General features: G+C 66.3%; 2 protein-coding genes across 2 annotated transcripts; both read right to left on the bottom strand.

Moving 5' to 3' along the window:
• Positions 1 to 1,949: 1,949 nt before the first annotated feature.
• On the bottom strand, positions 1,950 to 6,220 carry LOC142048308 (dnaJ homolog subfamily A member 1-like). Its single transcript, XM_075075048.1, is given in 9 exon segments — positions 1,950 to 2,971; positions 3,066 to 3,166; positions 3,258 to 3,488; positions 3,569 to 3,784; positions 3,787 to 3,795; positions 3,882 to 3,986; positions 4,801 to 4,999; positions 5,075 to 5,226; positions 6,137 to 6,220. Coding segments are annotated over 9 exon segments (1,308 nt in total). The 5' UTR covers positions 6,204 to 6,220; the 3' UTR covers positions 1,950 to 2,743.
• Positions 6,221 to 11,304: 5,084 nt separating this feature from the next.
• On the bottom strand, positions 11,305 to 18,737 carry NES (nestin). Its single transcript, XM_075074961.1, has 4 exons — positions 17,830 to 18,737; positions 16,770 to 16,894; positions 16,156 to 16,229; positions 11,305 to 15,575 (listed from the first exon to the last, which is right to left on the bottom strand). Exons 1-4 carry the CDS (start codon positions 18,640 to 18,642, stop codon positions 11,803 to 11,805), a joined length of 4,785 nt encoding a protein of 1,594 aa, XP_074931062.1. The 5' UTR covers positions 18,643 to 18,737; the 3' UTR covers positions 11,305 to 11,802.
• Positions 18,738 to 20,883: the final 2,146 nt, after the last annotated feature.

Raw genomic sequence — 20,883 nt, 5'->3', positions numbered from 1 at the left:
CCCCCAAAAGTGGGGGGGACACGCTGGCTCTTGTCCCCACCATGGTGAATACCTGCTCGGTTTGGGGGGGACAGGACTTATTGGGCAGGTTTGGGGGGGCATCCCCCTCCCCCGGCTGGGATGCGGGGGCGGGGGGTGGGGGGCTTCTGGCTTGGGGGGAGAGGGGGCTTAACGGTAACTCCCCCCCAGCCCCCCAGTGCTGGGAAGGGGCTGAAAAGCTCCGGCCAAGCTGTGCCCCCCCACCCCAACCCTAACTCTGCTGTAAAGGCGGGGGGGAGCTGCTGCCCTCCCCACCCGCACTCCCCCCACCCCAGGGCCAGGGTCACCCCCTCCACCACCCCCTGGCACCCTCTGGGCTGGGTCAGTGCCCACCCTGGATGGCGCCGGGGGTCCACGCTCACTGTGACCCCCCCAGCACAGGGCCCCCCCCCCATACCCACTCATTTCGGGGTCTAGCAGATGAGCTAGGGGCCGGGGAAGTGCCAGGCTTGGGGAGGGGTCTTCACCCCTGAGCTCCCCCCATCCCCCGCTCACTAGAATGGGGTTTTCTGGGGGGGTCCCCGTTGTGCATGGCTTCGGCAATGCCATCGCCGAGGGGCTTGGGGGGACGCGGTGGGGTGGGGGGGACACGGTGGCGGGGGCGTCGCGCCGGTGGGTCAGCGAGGCCGCCTGCCCCGACGCGCTGCGGCACATGGCGCCCACGTGGGCAGACACCGGCCGAGGCTGGGGGGTCCCACCAGTGGGGACCCCCTTCCCCAGGGCCAGGGTGCCTCGCACCCAGCGTGATGGGAGGGGAGCGTCATCCGGGGGGTGTCACTGTGGGATGTGGGGTGATGCAGCTGTGCCTGCAACGGCAGGGCAGCTCCCCAAAACCGCTCTCAGCTCTTGGGAGGGGGACATGCACCCCTTTTTTGGGGGGGGGTGACCGTCAGCTCCCTTCGCTCCCCTGGCAGGGCACCCCACTGCCCTCTGGGCTGGGGGCTGTGGTGGGAGCCCCCTGCCCCGCTCCCCCCACGGCTGGCAGCTGGCCAGCATTGTTCTCAGCCTCCTCCTCCTCCTCCCCCCCCTCCAGCCACATCTGGCGCCAGACGCTTTCTTGGGCCCCAGTGTAAGGGAGGGGGGAACCCGGCTGCAGCCCCCACCCACATCCCCAGATTGGGGGTCCCCATGGGCGAGGGGCTGCAGGGCTTCACCCCCATCCTACTGCAGGGATGGGGGTGTCTCCGCAGGCAGCTGCAATTGCAGGGGGACACGGGGCATTTTATAAGGTGCAGGCTGACCCACAGCGGTTTTTGGGGGGTTTCCCAGCCTAGTTCTGCCCCATAGTGCAGCCTGGAGCCCCCCCCCCTCACTTGCCCACCCAAGAGGGGGTCCAAGTTTATTTCGGGGGGGTCTGCCTCCATCGTGAGAGGCTCCAGGGGTGCTGAGATGATGCGAAGGGTGCAATAAGGGGGTGTGTGTGTGTGTCTGGGGGTGACGGACGGAGCAGCATGCCGGGGTCTGGGGGTGCAGAGGTGATGCAAAGGGTCACAGGATTATTTTGGGGACTTGGGATGAGGGCTGGAACCGGGTGGGGGGGGGGGGGGGAGGGGGCCGGGGATGGCAAGCTGGGGTGATGGGGGTCTGGGGAGGGCGGGAACGGGGACAGGACCCCTGCCTGAGCGGCTGCTGACTGCAACTGGGGGGGTCTGCGGGGGTCTGTCCCTCGGCTTTGCGCAGCTCCTGCTCCAGCTCAGCCCGAGGAGGAGGCGAAGAGGGAAGAAACCCGCGGCAGGAGCTGGCGGCCGGCCCCGGCCGAGCCCTGTGCGTCACCTCCCTGTTGTGCAAAGCCGGGGAAACTGAGGCACGCCCCGGCACATCAAAGCGGGGCGCAGGAGTCACCGCCCGCTCCCCGCCGTCCTGTCCGCAGGGAGCGCGGCCCCGCTGCGGGAACACGCGGCCACTCGGGCTCGGGACTTGCTTTTAATGCCATGTACAAAGTCTTTCCCCCCTTCCAAACCAAAAAAAAAAAAAAATATTTTTAAATTCTTCCAAAAATAAATTAAAGGGATGGGTTCCCTCCCCCCACCCCCGAAACACCCCTTCTGTTCTGTGCAAAGAGAAAAGAGAAACCCCCTCTGCTCCCCAGGCCTGACCCCGGCTCCAGCAAGGAAAGAAACGGGCAAAGCAAGGGACCTCGGGGGGCCCGGGCAGCGGCACCCCATGGCGTGGGGCCGGACAGCACCCTGAGGGACCCCGGCAGGGGACTCCTGCCCTCCCCAAATTAGCTCCTGTGGAAGCTCTGTCCCACCGGGACCGCAGATGGGGAAACTGAGGCGGGGCGGGGAAGGTCAGCCCCCCCTCCTCCTCGTCATCAGTCCAGGGCAGGACGCTCCCGCCGGGCTGCCAACGGCTGGACTTGGCCACCGAGCCCACGGCCAGCGCAGCGGCGGCGGCTCCTCTGCCAACACGGGAGATGGAGCCGGAGGGAGGACGTGGCTCCCTCCTGCGGGCAGGTGAAAGAGGGGCCTCGTCCCTTGGCAGCAGGGTGCGGGGGTCCCCCCAGAGCAGGGCAGCCCCTGCCCGGCTCCCTGAGGGGGGCGAGGGAGGTTAAGTGCTGTCGGAAAGGCGACCTATGTACATCCCTGAACGTGATGACGGCTCTCCGAGCCCCCTTCCTTCCCCGCCGAGCGGCCCTGGCCCTGCGGCCCCCCGTGGGATGAGCCCGGCTGCCGCCCGCGGTGGGGGGCTCCGGCCCCCCCGGCTATGAGGTCTGGCACTGGACGTGCTGGCGCATGCCATCCTCAAAGTCGTCTTCGTGGTAAGCTTCGCCGGTGTAGGGCCGTCGGCCGGGCCCGCTGTGGGACGTGTAGTCGCTGAGCTCTACCTCCTCCGTGTCCTCGGTGGCCATCACCTCCTCCTGGGGCGGGAAGAAGGCCTGGAGCTGGCGGAGGCGGTCGGTGGGGAGCCAGCCGGGCTCGGGGAACTTCACCTGCGACCGGAGGGGGGAGATGAAGGCGCTGGATGGACAGGCAGGGACCCCGGGGAGGGGGGACACCGGCTCCCACCCGGCCCCAGCTCCTCACCTGGAACTGCAGGATGAGTTTTCCCTTCTGGAAGGGGCTCCTGTAGACGGGCATCCCCTCGTTGGGGACGCACTTGAGGTCCCCGGGTCGGATAACGTCACCTGAGACAGAGATTAGTGTCACCTTGCTGTGCCCAGCGGCTCCCGGCACCCCCCGGCTCCTCGCAGAGCCCCCCGCCCCATCCCAGCCCACCTGGCTGGGAGGAGACAAGCAGGGTCCTGTTGTCCAGGGTGCGGATGACCTGTCGGCAGCCACACAAGGCGTCTGCCAGGCTGATCTCCCTCTTGACGATGAGGTCGTCACCGCTGCGTCGGAAAACGGGGGTGTTCCTTTTGATCCAGGACGATAATGATGTCCCAGGCTCCAGGCCGGGAACCTGGTCCCCTTCCTCGTGGAAGGTGATCTTCTGCCCATCCTTCATGCCTGCGGGGAGCGTGGGGAGAGCTCAGGGCGCGGGGGACACTTTGGGGGCGACCCCCGCTCCCTACGTGGCCCCGTCTCACCTTTATCCAGGTGAACGCTGAGGATCTTCTTCTCCCGCACGACCTTGCGGCCGTTGCAGGTGAGGCAGCAGTCCCGCGGCCGGATCCACTCGCCCTGGCCCTGGCACTGCGAACACACCGTCTGGATCTGCTGGATCATACTGGGCCCCAGCTGGTGGATGCGAACCTCCATGCCCGAGCCGTGGCACTTGGGGCACCTCCTCTGGGCGCCCTCCGCACCCCGCAGCCTGCGGTGAACGGAGGCAGAGGGGTGAGGAGCCGGGTTGCGGCGCTGGGGAGGACCCCCGGGCACCCTGGCCCCTCCGGCCCTCACCTCCACACTTCCTACAGATGACGTTCTTCTGCAGGGACAGCTTGCGCGTGGTGCCGTTGTAGAGATCCTCCAGCGACACCGAGAGCTGGTGCACCACCGTCTTCCCTGGACGGACGGAAGGGAGAGCCCCGGATCAGCGCCCGGCCACACGCCGCCCCCGGAGCTGCGACCAGATGGACGCTGGCCGCCGCGGCTCGGCGTCACTGGTCCTCGACAAGGAATGGTGGCCAACAGCTTCCCTCCAGAGCTATTCCCGCTTAATCCTCAGGGGCGGCGGCAGGAACAGAAACAGCTTTAAGCCAGGCTTGGCGCGAGGGCTTGGAGGAACCTCTAGCAGGGATCTCCTCATGCCTCCAAGCCTGGAACCTGCCAGCTGCCCCGGGGCAGCCCCGCGTCCCCAGTGTGGGTCGGGCACAGCCCCTACCCCAGTACCCTCCGTCGCCCAGCTGCCCTCCAGCTGCTTATCGCCTCAACCCGGCCGGAGAGGCTCTGCTTGGAGTCGCCGAGACGCTCCCCTTGGCCTCCTAATTGCCCTACTATTAAATCGTGCCACTTCAGCAAGAAACACCGTGGCGAGTCACCCTCTCTCCCTGTGACCCAGGCCAAAAACATCTGTACAGTCACCGGAGCGGCCCTGCACGCCCTGCGTCTCGCTGCAGCCTCCCCCGGGGCTCGCGGGGAGCCGAGGGCAGCGCTGGGCTGACTCAGCCCCAGCCCTGGGGACGGCGGGGGAAAGCTGGGACAGGGACAGGGAAGGGCCCTTTGAAGAGGGGCAAACAGAGAAAGTAATGAGGATGACGAGGAACCCCGTCAGGCCGTGCGCCGCGGGGAGGGAGGTGGCCTGTGCGCCGCCAACCGGATCCTGGCATCCCCTGTGCCATGGCACCCGGGGTCCTGGCGGGTCCGTCATCCCCCGTACCTCGCCTGTCCACTCGGCTGCGCATACGCACTCCCCCGCCGAAAAAGAGGTCAAAGATATCCATGGGGGAACCGAATCCGCTGCTTCCTCCTCGGCTCCCCAGGCCGCCCTCCTTCATGGCCCGCTCCCCGCCGCGGTCGTAGAGCGCCCGTTTGTGGGCATCCGACAGCACCTCGTAGGCTTGGGAGATCTGCTTAAACTGGGGAGGGGGGGGAAAGCAGGTGAGACAGGGGGGAAAGCGAGCTGGGTGGGTACCGGGGGTGGCCGCACGTACCCGCTCGCCCTCGCTGGGGTTCTTGTCGGGGTGGTAGCGCAGCGCCAGGCGCCGGTACGCCCGCTTGATCTCATCCAGGCTGGCTCCCGGCCGCACGCCCAGCAGGTCGTAGTAGCCCGTCTCCTTCACCATCTTCCTCACTTCTTGACGTGCTGCGAGAGGAGAAAACCGTGAGACCCAGGCCTGCGCCCCCTCCCCATCCCACACCACCTTCCCCTGGCCTGGGACCCCCCCCACCCACGGCACCCCCCCGAGGGGTTTTACCCCTGCGGAGCCACCCCGCACCCGGCTCCTGCAGCCCTGCCTCAGTTTCCCCGCAGCAGTAGCACCCTGGGGGTGTGGGGGATGGCGGAGGATCCCCCCCACGCCGCCGCCCCCCACCCCGGGCAATGTGCCGGCGGCCGATAAGCCCCACGCGGGGCGTGGACGTGTTTATCTTGTGACACGGGGCGGGGGGGGACACGGGGAAGCGCCCGGCCCCCCCCGGCAGGAGGTAAATAAGGGGCTCCTCGTGACAAACTCCACCGGGTCGGGGCCCCCACGGGGCTGGCGCCCCCACGTACACGTCCCGCGTGGGGCGGGGGGTGACACGGACCCGCTGGGGCCGCTCCCCGGGGCCTCGGGGGTGGTGCCCCCTCCCCGCCGGACACCTCCGAGCCCAAACCGGGGGGCGGCTGCTGGGGTGTGGGGTGTCGGGGGTGGGGGATGTCGGCGGGGTGTGCGTGGGCGATGTGACACCCTGGTCCCTGAGACGTGACAGCGCCGGCCGGGCGTCGGGGCCGACCAGCAACCCCTCCGCGGGGCACCCACGGCGCGGGGACACCCCAAAACAGGTCACCGGTGCGGGGGGGGCCACCCCAAAGCGCCTCCCCGAGAAGCACCCCCCAACCCTACCTGCCCCCCCCCGGTCGGGTACCCGCCGCTGACAGGCCCCGGGCCCCGCTCCCGGGGGTCCCCGCGGGTCCCGGCGGGGCGGGGAGCGGGGTGCCGGCCCCCAGGGTCCGCGGGGGTCGGGGTCAGGGGTCGGGGGTCGGGGGTCGAGGCCCGCCGCCCCCCACTCACCGCCGCTCCGCTCCGCTCCCCTCTCCGAACTCTCTGGAAACCGGGGCCCGTCCCCCGAGCTTCCCATTGGCTGAGAGCGGCCCCGTCGGGACCGCCCCCTCCACCCTCTGCGCCGCTTCCATTGGTCGTCACTCCTTCAGCCCCTCCCCCCCACCCTCTGGCCCCGACTCTCATTGGTTCCTGCCTTTTCCGGGCCGGTTCGGGAGGCAGAGCACATCCTCGGTTTTCGATTGGCTGCGATACTGCACCGGGTCCGCCTCCTAGGCCGACACCTCCTCGTCTTATTGGCTCCAGCCGTGTGGCCAATCAGAAGAAAGAGTGGGAATTCCGAACGTCTCTGGCCGTCCTGCAGGGGGCGGCGTGGTGCGCGGCGGGCCCGATCCGCCCCCCCGCGGGGCCCGATCCAGCGGGAAGGGGGTCCCCGAGATGGGGGGACCCCCGGGGGGGGTTCCCTGCCCTCTCCTGCTTGGTGCTCCCCAACGGGGAGAGGCTTTTGGGGGTGCGCTTGTGCTCCCAGCCGGGAGCCTTTCTGGGGAGGTGCCTGGTTGTGCCCCCTCTCCCCAAAATGGCTTTTTTGTTTTTGGGGGGGGGGGGGGGTTTGCCAACAGCAGGGAGGGGTTTGGGGGGGGTCCTATGTCCCCATGGTTACAAAGGAACAAACCCCTGGGAAGAGGAAGAGGAGGAAGACATTGGGGTGGTGCTGCTGGGGTCGTGGTGGGGTGTGGGTGCCCCCCACAGGGTGCACCCCCACCCCCGATGGCCCCCCCTCCACCGCCCCTCGAGCCAGCTCCTGTGTCACCCCCCCCGAAATCATTGGCCATGTTTGGGCAAGCAGCCGGGCCCCTCTCTGCTCCCCTCCATGGGGCGGCCCTGCCCCCCCCAGAGCCACGCCGGGGGGCGGCAGCAGCGCCCCGGGCAATGCCAGGGGGGGTCCCATGAACCTGGAGGCGATAAATCTCCCCCCAACCCCCCCACCCCGAAACCCAACCCCACCGGGCAGTTGTCGCCCCGCTGGGGTTTCACAACCCTCATCCCACCTGCTCGGGGGGGGGAATTTGGGTCAAATTCCTGCAAGAAGCCGCCGCTGTCGGCTGATCGATGGCGAGGGGCTGGGAGTGGGGTCCAACATGGGGTCCCCAAACTGGCAATGAGGTCCCCCAGCTGGGAATGGGGTCCCCCAACTGGGAATGGGGTCCTCAAACTGTGCACGCAGTCTCCAAACTGGGCAGGGGGTGCCCAAACTGGTCACATGGTCCCCAAACTGGGATCCAAGGGACCTTCCCATCCCTACCCGGGGCCGGATCTGGCATCGCGGTGACTCAGGGCTGGCCGTGGTCACATCCTGTCACCAACAGCGTGACCCTCGCCTGGCACCGTGCCGCAAACCTCCCGTGGGCACCGGGTCTGGGTCCACCGGGCCCGCGGCGGATTTGATCCCGAAAGTCTGGATCCACGGCGGGTTTGGCCCGGGGGGGTCGGGGTCGGGGGGGGGTGGGGGCGTGGGGGACAGCACTGTTTGTCCCGGTGCCACCTGCATGCCGGCGACCGGCTGCGCCGCGAGGAAGGAGCTGCTTTGTCGGCGTTTCCTCCGGCCGCCGTGTCCGGGGGTGAGTCACCTCCTGCGCCCGCTGCCCCCCATCCCAGGTGCCCCTCGGCTCGCACGGGGAGGGTGCAGCTGAGTGCCCTGGGATGATGGGGTGCCCTGTGGGGGGGTGATTCCCCTCTCCCCATTACCAGCTCAGCCCCTTCCCACTTGCGGCTGGCCCGTGGCAGGCTGGATGAGAAGGGAAACTGAGGCACGGTGCTGGCACGCACGTGTCGGGAGCCGGCTGGGCTGCTTCCCACGCCACAGCCCTTTTCCCGTACCGCTCCTACCCCACGCCCCCACTTAATTACTGGTGACGGACCACTGCTTGCGTGCCACATCCTGCGCCGTGTTTATGGGTGCTGTGGCCCTCCGCGGCGCTGCTGGGGCTGCGTTTACTGGGGCTGGGGTGGAGGAAGGGGGTCTTGGGGGTGCTGGTTGGTGGCAGGTGGGTGTCCCAGTTCCCCCGTTTTCCTCCAACCGTTTTGGTGCAAAGGGAGCATCGTGGGGATGGGGGTCAGCCCTGCGGCAGCCTGGCACCCGGGGGGGGGGAAGGCATTGCCCCAGGGATGGGGGTGCATCGCCTCAGGGACCCCATCATCCTCCCTGATGCTGACGGACGGCCCCAGGCGTGCATTCCCGGCGGGGCTCGTGCCGCGGGGCTCGGCCGCAGGCATCCGCGTCGCCCCGATTTGGCAGCAGCTGTCGCGGCGCTGGGGCACGGTGCTGCCGGAGGGGTCACGACCCGGCAGCTGGGCGAGCCCCCAAAACCGGGATGGAGCTTATTATAGCTGGCGGGAGCTATTCCTGGGGGGTGTCTGACCTGGGTGAAGGGCAGGGGAGGGGGGTGGGCGAGCCACCCACCCCCCCCGGCACGTCCCTGGGGGTGTCGCGGGAAGGGACGGTGCTGGCTGGGGAAGGCGATGCCTTGCTGGGGGGACACCCACTGCCCGCATCCCTGCCCTGGTCTCGCGTGGGGGACCAGCCTGCCTCTCCCGTGGGGGTTTTTGGGTCCCCATTGATTGTCCCCATCATACGTCCCCCTCGGGGACAGCCCCGGGGCACTGGTGGCCCCAGCGTGGCTCCTGCTTGCCCAGATTTAGCATCTCCAAGGGCTCATTTTGAGGAGGGGGAGCAGGGGCTGCCCGCGCCCCTCCAGCTGTATTTTTAGTCCTTTCCTTATAAGGTTCCCATGATTTTTGGGAGCTGCAAGCAGAATGAAGTCATCGCTGAGGTCATCCCGCCTCGTCCCCCCCTCCCCGTCCCGGCGCTGGCTCACCCCACAGGGAGTTTTTGTGTGGGCTCCATTGAAATCCCCCTCTTGCCCAGCCTTAAAGGAAACAAAACCCTTCCCCGGCTGGCGGGGGGCCAGGCTGCGGGGGGCTGTGGGGGGCTCTTAAAGCACCAGGATGGCCAGCCCCACACAGCCCCCTCCGTGACTGCGGCCCCCGGGAACCCCTGCACCCCGACTTTGCACCCCTTAGCACGCACATGTGCACTGGCACGGTGCTTCCATCTGGGCACGTGAGCAGGTTTTGGGTGCAGGGTTGGCACCTCTGCTTATCTTTCTGTCCCCCGAAAGCAGCGTGGTCCCCAAAATCAGATTGCGCGTGCTTGGCTGGTGGGTTGGAACCGGGTGGGGTTTGGTCTGGGGCAGGGGGTGTCTGGTGGGCATCCGAGCTGCAGCCCTGCACTGGGGTCCGGCTTGGGGGGACCTGGGCACGCGCAGTCCCATCAGGGCACATGCGGTCCCATCGCGGATGGGCTTCATCCCACGGGGACGTGCTTGGTCCTGTCAGGGTCACACTCAGTCCCATCAGGGACACATGCGGTCCCACTGGGGACATGCTCAGTCCCATTGGGGTCACACTCAGTCCCATCGGGGTCACACTCAGTCCCACTGGGGACACACTTGGTCCAATTGGGGTCGCACTCAGTCCCATCGGGGTCACACTTGGTCCCACTGGGGACATGTTCAGTCCCATTGGGGACACACTCGGTCCCGCCGATGCACACTCACTCGTGCATTTCTTGCAGTCTGCAGCTGAGCATTGCTGGGGTTTTGCTCTCCGGGCTGCAGCCCTCGGGGTTTGCAAAGCACCCGGCAGCCATCCCCACCCCGCCGGGTGACCCCCAGCCCTCAGCAGCCTTCTCCCATCCTCCTCCTCCTCCTCAGGGTGAGGAAGGGGCTCCCCTCCCCCCCACCATCTGTCCCCCCTCGTCGCTTTGTCAGCACCGGCTGGAATGTGGATTAATTTCGGGAGGAATGTCACCCCCCGCTTTGCGAAGCTCCTCCGCAGCATCCCGCTGCCGCCCCTCCTCGCCCGGGGACCCCAGCGTTCAGTCAGCCCTGCTTTCGGGGCACCACTCGGGGGGACACAGCGGGTCTGGGGGGGGGCATTACTGGAGTTGCCATCGGCCGCCGACGGGGATGACGCTGCCCAGGCCTCACCGGAGGGGTGCGTTCGGGCCAAGGGCTGATTGAACACAGGCTCGGCGCCTGATTAAACTAATCGGAGGGGTTATTTTTTTTTATTACAGTGTTTGGATCCGTTGGAGTTTAGCCTTAAAAGGAAACCGTCGCCTTCGGGCAGGGGAGGGGGCCGGGGGCTTCACATGGAGGAAGGCAGATAAACGTTGGGTCCTTATCGGTCCCTGGCTCCGAGCATCCCCGGGCACTGGCACGGGCATGGCCGGGCTAAATCTGGCGCGTGGGCGAGCGGCGGGGCCAGCCAGGCGGGCAGCCAGTCCCCGAGCACCCAAGGAGCGATGCTGAGTGCACCCGTGGGTGCGAGGCTGTCGGTCCCCAGGGATGCCGTGGCCACCCGGGTCCTCTTGTCCCCTTGCCTGGGGTGACTCAGCCCTTTGCCCGGCATAAAGGAGCCCATTCTCTGGCCGGAGGCTGATTTATGCGGCTCTTCCTGTGCCGTCCCCACGCCCGGCCGCACAACGGGGTGATTGAGCCCCCTTGGCTCCTCGTAGCCCAGCACCCTTTGGGAGAAGGGGCTAAGCCGCCTCGGCCGGGGTGACGGGGTCCCCGCTGCGATGCCGGGGGCACCCAGCGGCTCCCGGGGCTGTGCGGCTGCTGGCTGTCCCGCGGGCAGCCTGCCCGATGCGAGCAGGAATAGCAGCTGGTTTTGCTGGCTCATTGCTGAAGGTGCTGGCACGGGGATGGGGTGGGCTGGCATCGCGTCCCGCTCCCGCCGGCCAGCCCGGGCGGCGAAGTGCCCGGCCAGCGGCGAGCCCTGAGCGGCATCCGCAGGGCCCTGGGGATGGGGCAGCATCGCCCCAGGGGGGTGCCTCAACCCAGGGATGGGGGAGCATCACCCCAGGGAAGGGGGAGCATCGCCCCAGGGAGGTACATTGCCCTGGGGATGGGTGAGCATCGTCCTGGGGACCCTGTCCACAGCCCATGCTGACGGATGGCCCCAGGCATGCTTTCCTGGCACAAAGCAGCCTGGAAGTGCAACCCCCCGCCAAGCCATGCCCTCCCCTGCCCCCCCCAGCCCTGCCTCAGGTCTGCTGCCCCCTCCCCTCCTGTCCCCCCAGAGAACGGGAATGAAGAGAGCCAGGCTGCAGCGGGTCCAAGCAGGAGGATGAGGCTTTATTAAATTAACGTCAAGGCGTGGGTCAGCCCCGCGAGCATCGGTGGGTTGGGGCTGGGGACCCCGGGGTGCCCTTGCCCCAAGGCACTGGGTCCCGGGGTGCAGTGTGTTGGGGTCCCAGCCTCCAGCTGGTCTTCCTGGGGTGGTTGTGCTGGGGTGGGGGGGAGCTGAAGGGAGGAGATCACAGGGAAGGGGGAAACATGGGGTTTAAATTAAATACAGCCACAGCAACCCACCCAGAGGGGGCACAAAATGAGGCTGGGGTCCCAGAGCAAGCATGCAAATTTGGGGGGCTGGCGGGGGGGGAAGGAACTGAGCTTGGTGGTTCTTCACTCTGAAAAGGGGTGCAAAAACTCCACACAGATATGTTAAAAATCGTAAGGAGATGGAGAAGCGTTAGATGGGAGGGTGGGAGAAGTGAGGGTACTGGGTTTTGGCAGGGAGGGGGCTACCGGAGGGGTCCCCCCCCGCCGTCGTCACTCGTCCCCCGAGGACCAGGGCTCCTGCTCGGCTCTCAGCCGGCACGCTGGCGGCTGGTCAGGCGTGAGGCACAAGACGTCATCCCCCAAAGAGGACGGCATGGGGACGGTGTCGGCCCCACCGTGCTTGCCACGCGGGGTGGCATCTCCAGGAGCAGGGAGCTGTGGTGGCATCACTGCGGTGGGGTCTGTGGTCTCCGCAGGGAACTCCTGTGCCGGTGGCACGCCGGCGATGCCGTTCAGCACCTCCTCAGTGAATTCGGTCAGGTCCTCCAGGCTGGCCTCCCGGTGCAGCCCGTTCTCAGCCCGAACCGGACCCTCTGTCCCCGGTGCTGCATCTGCTGGTACCTCCTGCACCGTCGGCTCCTCCTCGCTGGGTGAGGTGGGCAGGGAGTCTTCCCCAGTGTCCTGGTGTAGCTCGGTCCTGCTGGGATCTCGCTGCCCACCCTCGGCCGCCCTCGCCCCCATCACCACCTCCTGGTTGAACTCCAGGGCTTGCTCGACAATTTCCAAAATATCAGAGTCTTTCATGACGTCTGCCGGCATCTTTACAGAGAGGTCATCCACCTCTGGGGGTTCTTTAATCACCTCCAGAAAACCTCCCTGCTCTGATGCAGAGACTGGCTGAGGTGGGTCAGCCTCGGGGGGCTCCTCGTCCCCGGCCAGGGGAGGGCTGTCACCGTCCGGTGCTTCCTCCTCCACAGACGGCTGCTCATCCGATGTCTGCTCTGCTTGGTCAGGCAGCGGAGAAACTGCCATCACCTGCGCCTGAAGCCCAACCGGAGGGATGGGCTCCTCCTCCTCCTCCTCTTCCTCCTCCTCTTGCTGCCCCACCAGCCCCAGGTCACAGCCTGGGAGCGTTTCGGCTCTGCTGGCATCGCTCTCCGGCTCCACCGTGCCGTCAAGCTCCTCGACCGATTCGGTGGCCAAGCCCTCCGAGCACCCTGGTCCCTCCTGTACGTCGGAGCCCGCGGCACCCTCGGCCGACTCATCAGCACCTCCTGCTAAGGGCCCCACGGCCCCAGGGGACTGGGGATCTGCCTCGGGCACAGCTTGACCTTCCTCCAGCTCGGCAGTAAAACCCCCAGCATCCTCCTCATCCTCATCCTTTGGCATCTCAGGTTCTTCTGTGGACATCTTCACATCTTCACCTGCTTCACCAACAAACACCTCAAAGTGCCCTTCGTCCTCTGGCACCGGAGATGCTTCTCCAGGAGCTTCCAGATCATCTTTGCTGGCTTCGATTGTTTCAACTTTAATTTCTTCAAAGTCCTCAGAGATTTCGGCTTCCTCCGAGCTGGACATCTCTTGGTTGGGAGCAGAGACCATGAAATAGCCTTCCTCCTCCTCAGCACCCTCTACAGCAGGGGCTACCTCAATCCCTGCCTCCTCTTCGTGGCTCTCTGGCACGGTGGGAGTTGGTGGCTTGTCCCCGCCTTCCAGCCATCCTTCATCCTCCGCAGCTATTTCGGATGTGGGGGCGGTCTCTGTGGTCTCCTCAGTCTCTGGAGGGTTTTGGCCGGGTGCGATTACAGCCACCATCTCCCCTTCGTAGAGGTGCAAGGGCGTGCTGTCTGGCAGCGTGTCCTCCAGCTCCACCATCCTGCCCGTCCCCGGCGCCTGCTCCAGCTCTCCCGATCGCCCAGCATCCTCCTCCGCCGACTCACCGCTCTCGGCACCGGCACCCGCCACCTGCTGAAGTGCCGTGTGGCCGGTGCTGCTGCTCTCCAGCTGCCCCGGCTCTGAGCCCAGCTCATCGTCAGCATCCTCATCCTGCACCTCCCACGACTCCTCCGGAGCCTCGGCCGGCTCCTGGCTGTCCCCTTGCCCGGGGGCATCCGTGGGTGCCCATGTGGGCTGCCCTGCGGTGCCCTCCTGCTCATCCCTCACCAGCCCTGGTGCCGGCTCAGCCTCCAGCAGTGGCTGCTCCTGGCTCATCCCCTGGCTTTCGGCATCTTCATCATCTTCCTGGGTCTCCTCCAGCTCTGCTGGTGACATGCTGTGTCTGCCCTCGCTTTCCAGCCCTCCTGCACCCGTAGGGGTGTCATCTGCCCAGGCTGGCTCTTCTGGCCCCAGAGCCCCCTCTGTGTCCTCTGCTGTCACCTTCCAGTCCTCTGGATGGGGCTTTTGGCTGTTGCCATCGTCCCTCCCACCCCAGGGCTCCTGTCCCAGCTCTGGCTCCAGCTCCTCCTGCTCCAGCACCTCTTCTACAAAGCCACTTTCCTGCAGGTCCCCAGGCTCCTCCTGGGCTCCGCTCTCCTGCCCCATGGCTTCAGGTCCCACAGCCTCTCCTGCCTGGGGATCTTCTCCTCCCAGCGCCTCCCTGCTGGCCTCTCCCTTTTCTCCCTCACCATCTTTTGCTCTACCTGGGTCCTCTCCTCCCATGGCATCTTCCTCAGCCCCCGATGAAGCCTCTTCTGCTGGGATGGCCTCATGGATGATCGAGGGCTCCTGCTCCGGGCATGTCTCCTGCCCTGGGCACGTCTCCTGGCCGCTTTCCTCCTCTGCATCCAGATCCGTCTCGCACACAGGCATTTCCTGATGCTCAAATTTTTCCTGCTCTCTATCAACAAGCCCCTCTTCCAGGTGACTTTCCATGGGCAAAACCAGGTGGCTTTCCACAGGGACAGCACGAGTAGCTTCAATTTCACTTTGCGGGGACTCCACTTCTTGTGCATCCATCTCTTCACCCTGGAAATCACCGTCCTCCCCGCAGGGGCTGCGGGGTCCCCTCTCCTCCTCATCCTCCGAGGGGTGTGATGCCTCCATGCTTGGGATCTCCACCTCGTCCTCCCCTCGCTCTGGCTCTTCCCAGCCAGTCCCCGTCTGGCCAGGGCTGTTCATGTCCTCTTCCTGGGCCACCACTTCTGGTTCCCTTGGGCTCAGCACGGTGGGCATCTCCTCCTCCTCCCACACTCCCATCTCTTCCCGGCTCACCGCGGCACTGAGGGAAGCAGCCGTGCCGCAGGGATGCAGTCCTGGCGGGGACAGAGCTCTGTCCCGCAGAGCGCTGCTCTCTGCACCCAGCTCCTGGAGCACGGCTTCCCCAGCCCTCTCCTCCTCTTCGGGGGCTTCCCCGGTCCCGGCGCCCTCGGAGGGGTCTTGCCCTCCCCTGGCCCCTCTGCAAGCCTCTGGGAGGGGAACGGGGCTGGGGGCACGGGCATCCCGGGGGGCCCACGCAGCGCTGAGTGTGGGCTCTTCTTTGGGCTGAGCATCGTCTTTCATTTCTTTGAGAGCATCCTCCAGCACCTCGCTGACCAGCTGGGCTGGGTACTGCAGGCTGCGGGTGGGTGCCACTCCCGGGGGCTCGGCACTGGCGTCGTGGGTCTCTGCCGTGGCTCCGAGCAGAGGATGCTCCTTCCCTTGGCTCGTCTCACCCCCATCTCCCCCTGGCCAGGCGGGACCCTCTCCCCCCAGGCTCCCCGGCTCTGGTGGCACGGGGCTGGGGGGCTCTGGGGAGAGAGAAGGGGCGGCTTTGCCAGGCTGCGAGGGGCTCGGTGCGGGGTGGCTGGGGGCACCCGCCTCCCTGGCCATGCTGGCAGCCTGCGGTGCCGTGGCATGAAGGACCGAGCTGATTTTCTGGAGCTCCCTGGTACCGGGGCTCTGGCTTTTGGGTGTCAGGGCATTGCTTTGGGCTTTTGCTGGCTGCCCCCTCCCCTCTGCCCTGGGGAAGATGGAGGGGCTGGTGCGGTGGTCCCGGGGCAGCAGCCGCCTGGCCTCGGCGCTCACCGGGGCCAGCTTGCTGCCGCTGCTCACCTCCAGCTTGAGATCTGCAAAGAGCGAGGGGGAGCGCGGTGAGCCCGCCGAAAAGCCGCTCGTACGGCTCCCCCATCCCTCCCCTGCCGCCTGGGTGCCTCTCGCTGCCCCCTCTCCTATTTTTAAACAGCCCCTTCACGGAAAGTGGGAAATTCCTCCCTCGAGTGCAGCCGATGCTCCCAGGGGATTCGGCACCGTGTGGGGACGATGCTCTTCCTGGCTGTAGCCACAGTCAGGTCTTGCTGCTGGGGGAAGCGCGCAGGTGACAGGCTTTCCTTGTTGGTTTTTTGTTTTTTTGGAGGAAAATAGAAATCCCCAGCCTGTTACAACAGCCCGCGGCCCCGCTGGGCACGTGGATCCACTCCTGACCTTCCCGTGCAGGGGAGGAATTAAAAAAAGAGGCAAAGAAGCAGATAAGGCCTTATCTGCAGCGCTGTGGCTGTGAGACCCGTGCCAGGAGCCCCTGGCCGCTGTTTGCACCTTCCTATCGTGGCCGAGCGAGCGCTGCCAGGAAAATGCTCGCGTCTATATTCAGCCTCATCCCCCCGAAGCCCTCCCCGAGGTGACGCGGCGGTGCCGGTGGTGCTCCCTTACCTCGCAAGCCGTTGGCCAGCTTGTATTCCCCGGCTGGCATCTGCAAGCGGGTGCTCTCTGCTTCCAGCAGCGTCCTGCAAGGAGAGGCGGGGGGGTGGGTGCTATGGGGCGGGTGGGTGGGCGTCTGCACCGTGGTGAGAGCTGAGCTGCCCCCTGTGCACACCCCGCTGGGGCAACCGTGGCTGCGTTGCAGGTAAACTGAGGCACAAAAGGGACTGCAGATGGTTTTGCTGCCCTGTCCTGGCTCGATGGGGGGATGGAGGGGACTGGATCGATCTCCCTTGCTCCTGCCTCCCCTCCCATCCCCCCCAGTCCCCAGGATTAGTGTCCTCGCTGCCGGGTGACATCATGCTCTGCCGGGGAGGCCCCTCAGCTCTGGCCGGCCAGGGACAGCCCCTATTCTCATGCTAATTGTCCCCCCAGTCCCCTGGCAGCCTGCCTTTGTCTGGGGCCATCTGGAAGGGCTGGAAGAGGGGCATGGGCTGCCCCTGTGCAAGACCCCCTCTTGCGCCCCAGACCCCCCCTTGTGCCCCAGGCCCCCTCCTGTGCCCACTGCCGTGCAGGGTGTCGGGGAAGGGGCTGCTCCCCAGCCTCGTCCCCGTCGGGGACCTCACCTGTAGGTCGCCACTTCCAGGCTGAGGGACATCTTGAGGTGCATGAGCTGCTGCCTGTCCTCCAGCACCTGGGCGATCTGCACCCGCAGCGTCTGCTTCTCCTGCTCCAGGGCCTCCATCGCCAGCTGCGGGGGGCACGGAGAGGGGGGTCAGGGACCCTGCCTGAGCCCTGCCGCACGTGGGACCACGCAGGCGGCTCTCGCTTTCACCCAGCACCCCTCGGGGTGCTGCGGGGAGAGGGGTGCTGGCTCTCGATTTTAGCATAGAGGGGCGGAAGGTGGGGAGAAGGGGGCGAGAAGAGGAGCGGGGCTGAAAAGCGAGGGGGGAGGCGGCTGCTGGAGGAGGGAGGAAAGGCTGGGGGAGTTTGGGACTGCAGGACACCGGCATGGGAAAGAAGCATCTTTTGGGTGAGCAGCTGAGGCCATGGCACCCTCTGCTCCATGGTGCCCCTGGCCAGTCTCCAGACCTGGAACAAAGAGGGACCCTTCCCCAGGCGGCGTCTGCACCGTCCCTGGCATTTCCAGCCCCGTCCCCCCCCCCCCCCCGCCACCTCCCTCTGCTGAATTACTTTTGCAGCTGTTGCATTGCAGCTGCAGCAAAGTCGGTCAGAGTTTATCCTCCCCACACACCCCCCTCCGCTGCCTGCACCCTGCTGCCTGCACCCAGCACCCGGGGGGCAGCGGGCAGGGCCTGCCTTTCCCCTGGGACCCTGGTTCTGGAGCCCAGCGGGATGTGGAGCAGCAGCTCTGGGCAGGGTGGGGGAGGACCTGCTGTCTGGGTGCTGCTCCCCTGCAGTGGGGTGGCCCCGGGTCCCTGTTGTGATGGGGACAAGGTTGTCCTGGAGCTACTCTGCTCTTCCTCCCACCCTCCCCAGCTTCCTCTCCATCTGCAGCTCACCCAGGGCCACCATCCATCCCTCCCCTGGTCCCTCCATCTTGCCTCCTGCTATCCACCTCCCCCATCCCTCTGCAGGAGGTGGGTGCCCTGAGCATCCCCCCAGGCACCCACAGCACGCCACTCTCCCACTCCGGACAGGCACCTCCCCAGTGCCTTCACCCACCTGGAACTTCTCTGCCTCCCCCCGTTGCTCCTGCCACTGCCGGGCCAGGCTCTCCTCCAGCATCTCCTTGCGTGCTTTGAGCCCCGCCAGGTCCTTCTCCAGGTGCTGCAGCTGCAGCTGGCTCTGCTGGTTGTCCTCCACCGCCTTCCAGAGGTTCTCCTTGGCCTGGCAGAGGGAACCCTCCAGCTGTGACACCTCCGTCTTGTAGGTCTCCACCGCCCCTTTCCAGATCTCCGAGAGCCTTTTGGAGTAGTCCTCCACCTCCACCGGCTGGAAAGCCACCGGCGCGCAGCGGAAGCTCTCCAGGCTCTGTGAGAAGCTCGCGATCTCCTGGTCCAGCCCTGCTTTCTCCTCCTCGTGCACCTCCAGCAAGGCTTCCACCTCCTTCTCCAGCTGCACGGCTCTCTCCTTCAGCCAGATCTGCGCTCTCCTCTCCTCCTCCAGCTCCTTCCTGCTCAAGGACAGCTGCTTCTTGGCTTCTTCTCGGGCTGCCTGCTCCTTCTGGCACCTGCTTTTCACCTGCTGGACCTCCTCGTAGAGGTTGTCCCTGGCCAGCTCGGCTGTGCACTTCTCCCTGAAGGCATGGTCCAGTGCATCCCGCAGGGCTCGCAGCTCCTCCTCGTACTTTGCCCGCCACGAGTCCCCGGCGGGGCTGCCCTTGGCACTCTGGATTTCGGCTCGCAGCACCTCGTTTTCCTCCTCCAGGAACTTCACGCGGGCCAGGTACGCCTCCAGCCTCTTGTTGAGGTCCCACATCTGCAGCGATTCCTCGCCCAGGGCTCTCGCCCCTGCGAAACTTTCCATGCTCAGCATCGGCGCTGCCGGAGGATGCCGGGGAGGATGCCGGGGCTCTGAATGAGAGGGAAGGCAGGGAGGGAAGTGAGTGGCTGGGAGCGGAGGGGAGCGCAGCTATTCATACTCCACGCCGGGTGAGTGGGAGGCCCCTGAGACCCGGGTGAGCAGCGGGGCTTAACTCTTCCGCAGCCGGGCTGGCTCCAGCCCACGTGGGCTTGACGCCAGCTGCGGGAGGGCTGAGCCCTGCTCCAGCAAACGCCGCCGTGATTTCTCAGCCCTGGGGAAGCACAAGGTGTTTCTTTGCACTTTGGGAGGGTGGCTTGAGGGGTTGGCTTCCCCCCCTGCCAGTGTGGGTTGGCTGGGAAAATCCCCCCACTGAAGCCTGAGTGCCATGCCCGGGTACCGGAGGGGTGCCAGAGGGCTGCCGTGGGGCTCGGCGTGGAGGCTGGGAGATGTGGTGGGTGGGTGTGTGTCCTCGAGGGCTTGGCTGCAGGCATCCCTCCGCCGTGGCTCACTGGCACCATGCCGCTCCAAAACCCGGGGCCGGGGAGCCCAGGCGGGGCTCGTCGAGGGTCTCACAGTCCCGGGGCAGTGATGGTTTCACTGGGGACACCAGTGCCTCTCAGTGGCCAGGGCAGTTTTGGGCTCAGCACAAGGCGCGGCTGAGCTTTGCATCATTTTTTTGGGCATCCCTTTGCCCAGGGAGAACCGCCTCGGGGAGGCAGCGGGGGGCACAGGGCATCATCCCAGCCAACCCCCCCGCCTTGGGGTGCTGCATCCAGCTGTGCCCAGCTGCAACCTTCTTTCTCTCCAGATGTGCGCTGTGGGAGGCGCCGAGCGGAGCCGGGAGCCCGGTGGGGACTCGCGGCCGCGGCTGGCCGCCGGTTTCGCCGGCAGCCTCCGAAACTTGGCAAGCGGCAGCTCAACATTTGGTTTCGTTCACAGCTTTCAGCCGCACGGCCGAGCCGTCACGGTGGGGTTATGAATTGCTTCGTTGGGAGCATTTGGGGAATAGTGTTTTTCTTCTCTTTTTAAATTTTTTTTTCCTCCCAGCTGATTTATCTGGGGGGAGGGCAGCGGGTTGGCGAGGGGAAGAGGTTTAAAAATTGAAACTTGGGAGGTTTCTGTGAACAAAAGAGGGAGGAAAACATAATTTGGGGTGAGGCTGGTTGCCAGCTTTTGCTCCTGGTCCTCCCTCTCCGGGAGAGATGATGGTTTTCCCATGGGAGAATCCCTGATCTGTCCTCGCCAGGGCAAGGAGGAGAAGAGTAAATGTCCTCTCCTGAGCCGTCTCATGGGTCAGGCTCCAGGCGAGCTCCTCCGGAGAGACAAGCAACAGTCCCCTCTGCTGGCAAAGGCCACTCAGAGCCACCCAGAGCCGGCCCTGGGCTCCTGCCAGCCTTGCACCACCCGGGAGTTGGTGGGGCCCCCATGTCCCCCCACCTCTGGGAGCATCAGTAACAGGGGTCCCAGCCCCTGCTTTGGCATGGAGGGAGGATGCCCCGGCTCAGGGGTCCCCGAAGGCATCGTCTTCCCGGCTCATCTCCGGCCAGACATCCCGTCTGGCTCCCCGGCCCCAGCCCTGGCTTGGCTCTGCTTTGCCTCTCGCAGCCAGGGCTGAAATGCCGTTAAGCAGCACAGGGAGCGCCAGGGTCGGGCAAGTCATCTCCAGGTGCCCGGAGCTCCGGCAGCAGGGCGATGGAGCCTTGCCGTGCACCTTTATCGTCCTCCCTCTCCTCGTTCCCACAGCACATCCTCTCCGGGGCTGGCCCTCCCCGCTGCCTGGCTGCTCGGCTTTTCCGCCAGCTCCCAGTCTGCTCCTCCTCTTGGGTGCCCGAGGGGGGACTGGGTGCCCCGGGGCTGCCCAAGGGCAGCTGGCCCCCAATATTGGTGTCTGCCACAAGGCGGCCCTCGGTGCCCGTGGCTGTGCAGGGAAGTGCTTGGGGATGGAGCGTTTCCTTCCTCCCTGGCCTCACTCCCCTCTTCCTCCTGATGCCTTTGCTTTGGCTTTCCCCCTTGTGCCCTGTCCCTTCTCCCCCACCTGGCACTGGAGCTCAGTGGGGCACCCCAAATCCTGCAGCCCAGGGAGGACTGCGGATCCCCAAGGTGTAGAGGGGTCCCAGAACCTCCCTGCCTGGGGGAGGCTGGGGGGGTACCCTGGGGTTGGGGACATCTGTGGATCCCTTCCTCCTGTGGGGTGCTCAGGGTTGGGTGTCACTTGGAATGTCTGTGTCCCTGGGGGGGCTCGGGGTCAGGATC

Source organism: Phalacrocorax aristotelis, chromosome 25 (assembly GCF_949628215.1).
Source record: "Phalacrocorax aristotelis chromosome 25, bGulAri2.1, whole genome shotgun sequence".
Classification (NCBI taxonomy): Eukaryota; Metazoa; Chordata; class Aves; order Suliformes; family Phalacrocoracidae; genus Phalacrocorax; species Phalacrocorax aristotelis.
This window is presented reverse-complemented; position numbering and strand designations above follow the sequence as displayed.

Coding starts and splice junctions, on each gene's coding strand:
- NES (XM_075074961.1), bottom strand. CDS start 18,642: ATGCTGAGCATGGAAAGTTTCGCAGGGGCGAGAGCCCTGGGCGAGGAA. Junction 16,895..17,829: donor GGGAGGCAGAGAAGTTCCAG/GTGGGTGAAGGC, acceptor TGCCCCCCGCAG/CTGGCGATGGAGGCCCTGGA. Junction 16,230..16,769: donor CTGGAAGTGGCGACCTACAG/GTGAGGTCCCCG, acceptor CTCTCCTTGCAG/GACGCTGCTGGAAGCAGAGA.